Below are 5,000 nucleotides of genomic sequence, written 5' to 3'. Positions count from 1 at the left end.
TTGATGTGATAGGACGCCCTTTGACCCTTATTGCTGCTGACAGGATTATCCCCAACACACCCGCCATGCGCACGATACACACACACCTACCTTGGCGTAGTTGGTGGTCTTAATGAACCACTGCCTGAGTAATTTCTGCTCCACCAGAGCTCCAGACCTCCAGGAGCGCCCTTTGTCATCCACCTGCTCATCAGCCAACACCGTCTGGTCCACAGGGTCCCAGTTCACCACCGCCTGGAACACACACGCGCACACACACAGATTACAATTACTACAACTACACACAGACACAAAGACAGACATAAGCCAACATCACAGGAGCTGATCGAATCAGAGAAAGAGACGGATGTCTACTGATACGAGTGCCAAAATACCTTGCATCTGATTAAACTACATGACCTCTCCACTACAGCACAGATTTTCCGATTGTCTGTAATCTACTACACAAAATGTGTTTTCCTCACAAAGCCACAGGAGGCTCCATAGTTACTGAAGACTGTTCCCCAGGCCACTGAGCCTCTGTGGCCTGCCTGAGAGTCATCCTCCTGGGGTGTGTCTCCCTCATCCTGCCTCCCTGGAGTTCTACACACAGCCTATGACAATACCAGGGGCATGACTGCATCACATTAGTTCAAAGTGTCATCATCTCCTCGTCAGCAGAGATGGAAAGGAGATGAAGAGAGGAAACCACTTTGGACTATTGAGACACAGCCTATGACAAGGATTGGACAAACTCAAGGCCCCCGAATCTACCTCTTTCTGATAGGCAAGTCCTGCCTTGAAGAGCTTGACAAACAGCCACTGGGTCCACCTGTAGTAGTCTGGTAGGCAGGTGGTCACCTCCTGGTCAGAGGAGAGGGAAGCAGAGTGATCCACAAGATGATTGATACACACACGCACGAGAGAAAAGAGAGTCATCCACCCACACAGAGCCTACCACTGGAAGGTTGGAGGTGGTGCTCAGCTCCTCCCATTACTCACCTTGTCCCAATTAAAGCAGAGCCCTAGGCTGTCGAGCTGCTCCCGCATGGACTGGATATTACTGGGGACGGAGACAGACAGGGGAGAGGAGGACGTTAGGGGAGTGTGTGTGTGTGTGTGTGTGTGTGTGTGTGTGTGTGTGTGTGTGTGTGTGTGTGTGAGTGAGTGAGTGAGAGAGAAAGGTGTTTGTGTCATATCTTGTATTGTACCTCTTAGTCCATTCCTCCGGGTCAAGGCCTCTCTCGATGGCAGCGTTCTCTGCTGGGAGTCCAAAAGCATCCCAGCCCATTGGGTTTAGCACCTAATAACAGTTACACAGAAATCAGTTACATATCACACCTGTTCTTCCCAGCCCATTGGGTTTTACACGTTACACACAACCCCCAAGATAACAGTTCAATTCAATTTAAAATACTTGATTTGTCCCCTTAGGCCGGGCAATTACTAATACAGCTATAGCTGTGCTTCAGACAACAAACCGGCACAGATACCATATGTGAACATATCATACCTGACTTTTCAGGATATCCCTTTAACACAGGCCGGTTTGAGAGTACTCTAGCACATCCCTAGTAAAGAACATCAACAAGGCCCGAAGGCTGTACAAGAGCATTTGACCGTAATACTGTCGTGCATGAGTCTTTAGACATGCATAACAGTGTCAACCTTTTCCGTCTCATTATCCATAATCTCTGTTCTATGCCCGAAGACATGTAATATACGTAGAAGCTGTTAAACCCAACCAGAGTGTAAGGCAGAGAGGTGAGGGAACATAACATCTAATGCATGTAGAGTGGCTGTGCACAGGCCCATAAAGGCCTAATGTTGTAATGTGATTTATACATGGAACATACCGGCGCTGATCTGATTGGATGTGTTAAATGGAGGATGGTAATAGGAACCAAGGCCTCTCTGTTTGCATCATCATCATCTATATTTCATTCACACTAGTATGGGGATGTTGTGTTGAAAGGCATTGTACTTTGCAGCACTAACAGATGTGATCAGAGGTTTATACAGGCTTCCAGCTTGTGCTTGCAGTCAGTCAGTCAGTCAGTCAGTCAGTCAGTCAGTCAGTCAGTCAGTCAGTCAGTCAGTCCCACCCCTCTCCTCATAATGTGTTTTCTCACTTACTTCCACTTCTTCACACCAGTGTCTCCCTCCTTCCCTCCACTTCTCACAACACTATTAAGAATTGATAAGCTCTTTTCACCCTTCACTATTCCTTCTTGATCCTTCACTTTTCTTCCACCCAAACCCTTACTGAAGAGAAAGAAGGAGAGGCAGGAGTGGAGACGAGAAGAGAATGGAAGAGCAGTGGAGAGAGAGAGAGAGAGAGAGAGAGAGAGAGAGAGAGAGAGAGAGAGAGAGAGAGAGAGAGAGAGAGAGAGAGAGAGAGACAAGATAATGGAAGAGCAGTGGAGAGAGAGAGAGACAAGAGAGAGAGAGAGAGAGAGAGAGAGAGAGAGAGACAAGAGAGAGAGGAGAGAAGAGAGAGAGAGAGAGAGAGAGAGAGAGACAGAGAGAGAGAGGAGGAGAGAGAGAGAGAGAGAGACAGAGAGAGAGAGAGAGAGAGAAAGAGACAAGAGAGAGAGAGAGAGACAGAGAGAGAGAGAGAGAGAGAGAGAGAACAGAGACAAGAGAGAGAGGAGAGAAGAGAGAGAGAGAGAGAGAGAGAGAGAGAGAGAGAGAGAAGAGAAGAGAGAGAGAGAGAACAGAGAGAGAGAGAGAGACAGAGAGACAGAGAGAGAGATAGAGAGAGAGACAGAGAGACAGAGATATAGAGAGGAGAGAACAGAGAGAGAGAGAGAGAGAGAGAGAGAGAGAGACAGAGAGAGACAGAGAGAGAGAGAGAGAGGAGAGAGGAGAGAGAGACAGGAGAGGGGGAGAGAGGAGGAGAGTGGAGAGGGAGTGTGTATCGACTAACGAGAGAGACAGGACAAGAGAGGAGAACTGAGAGGAGAGAAGAGAGAGAAGAGAGAGATGTTAGAGACAAGAGAGAGAGGAGAGAAAAGAGACAGACATTGAGAGAGAAGAGTACCTGTAGATTTAGAAATATAAAGAAGTCCCTAGGTCATTAGAATAGAGTGAGAGTGTTAAGGGATACCGTTTTTATCAGTTTAAATGTGCCCATTATCTAATGTAGAGAGGAGGACCTTTAGAGATCTGAAGAGAACAGATGAACTCCTGAAGAGAGGCAAACCATCATCCCTTTAAACAGTCGATGCCCACAACAACCCCAGGGCCAAAGTCAAGGAGAACTCCCCCAGAGACAGAGACAGAGAGAGAAGAGAGAGAGACTCGAGAGGAGATTTTAGAGAGAGAGAGAGAGAAGAGAGAGAAGAGAGAGAGAGGAGGAGATAGATATCCCTTTTTAGAGAGAGAGAGAGAGAGAGAAGAGAGAGAAGAGAGAGGTGAGGGGGACAGGAGAGTGGTGAGGGGGAAGGAGAGTGGAGAGGGAGTGTGTATCGACTAACGAGTCTGACGCTTCAGACAAATCGGTATCCTTGGTAACTGCCTGGGCCTAATTTGTAAAGCCGAGTGCTGGATGTTATCAGTCTAAGTGAGCGCCTTCGTGCCGAGGTAAAATATACAGACATTGACTAGAGAAATGAGTACCTGTAGATTTAGAAATATAAAGAAGTCCCTATGGTCATTAAAATAGATGTGCTTGCCGTGTTAATATACCGTTTTATCAGTTTAAATGTGCCCATTATCTAATGTAGTGAGGAGGACCTTTAGCTGATCTGTTGTCGAGAACAGATGAACTCCTGACGGACAGGGACAGGCTGTCTGCCTCGGTTCATTTCTCAAAGTTACATCAGCCCAAAGAGACTATGTCAGAGGCAAACCATCATCCCTTTTTAACAGTCGATGCTCCACAACAACCCCAGGGCCAAAGTCAAGGCTCTAACTCCCCCACTACGACTGTACTGCCTACATTCAACTTATGGATAACCTATGGATAGAGGAGGAGCTAAGAGACAAACCTGCCCACAGAGTGGACGTAGATGTATATTAGGGAGTGACTTGTCAGTCCAGGACAGCCTGACAGACAGGAGTCCCAGGGGAAGGGGCTGATTTTGGGCATGCAACACATTGGCATGGCTATGCTAAAGTGTATGTGTGTCCACCCACACACAAATCCCAAAAGCTCTGGTTCCATCTGTGAAGAGATGAGCTGCAAGCTGAAAGCAGATCAGAGCCACAGGCAGTCTAATCATTTAACATCACACCACAACTAGACTACAGGGAAGGTGTTTTACTAAACATCACACCACAACTAGGCTACAGGGAAGGGATTTGACTAAACATCACACCACAACTAGACTACAGGGAAGGGATTTGACTAAACATCACACCACAACTAGACTACAGGGAAGGTATTTTACTAAACATCACAACTAGGCTACAGGGAAGGTATTTTACTAAACATCACACCACAACTAGGCTACAGGGAAGGTATTTTACTAAACATCACACCACAACTAGACTACAGGGAAGGTATTTTACTAAACATCACAACTAGGCTACAGGGAAGGTATTTTACTAAACATCACACCACAACTAGGCTACAGGGAAGGTATTTTACTAAACATCACACCACAACTAGACTACAGGGAAGGTATTTTACTAAACATCACACCACAACTAGGCTACAGGGAAGGGATTTGACTAAACATCACACCACAACTAGACTACAGGGAAGGGATTTGACTAAACATCACACCACAACTAGACTACAGGGAAGGGATTTGACTAAACATCACACCACAACTAGACTACAGGGAAGGGATTTGACTAAACATCACACCACAACTAGGCTACAGGGAAGGGATTTGACTAAACATCACACCACAACTAGGCTACAGGGAAGGGATTTGACTAAACATCACACCACAACTAGACTACAGGGAATGTATTTTACTAAACATCACAACTAGGCTACAGGGAAGGTATTTTACTAAACATCACACCACAACTAGGCTACAGGGAAGGTATTTTACTAAACATCACAC

The 5,000-nt window shown here is 46.3% G+C and overlaps 1 protein-coding gene across 1 annotated transcript in view; it reads right to left on the bottom strand.

Annotated features, from left to right (window-relative positions):
• The window catches only part of lars2 (leucyl-tRNA synthetase 2, mitochondrial), a 56,361-nt gene that overhangs the window by 38,180 nt on the left and 13,181 nt on the right, over window positions 1-5,000 (bottom strand). Inside the window, exons 4-7 of the mRNA XM_042304822.1 lie at window positions 1,191-1,282; window positions 982-1,042; window positions 754-843; window positions 91-234 (exon numbers count right to left, since the gene is read on the bottom strand). Of these exons, the coding sequence (XP_042160756.1) occupies window positions 91-234; window positions 754-843; window positions 982-1,042; window positions 1,191-1,282 (387 nt within the window). The remainder of the gene's footprint in view (window positions 1-90; window positions 235-753; window positions 844-981; window positions 1,043-1,190; window positions 1,283-5,000) is intronic.

The sequence above is a fragment of the Oncorhynchus tshawytscha genome, linkage group LG23 (assembly GCF_018296145.1).
Source record: "Oncorhynchus tshawytscha isolate Ot180627B linkage group LG23, Otsh_v2.0, whole genome shotgun sequence".
Lineage (NCBI taxonomy): Eukaryota > Metazoa > Chordata > Actinopteri > Salmoniformes > Salmonidae > Oncorhynchus > Oncorhynchus tshawytscha.
The sequence above is the reverse complement of the archived record's forward strand: the minus strand, read 5'-3'. Positions and strand labels throughout refer to the sequence as shown.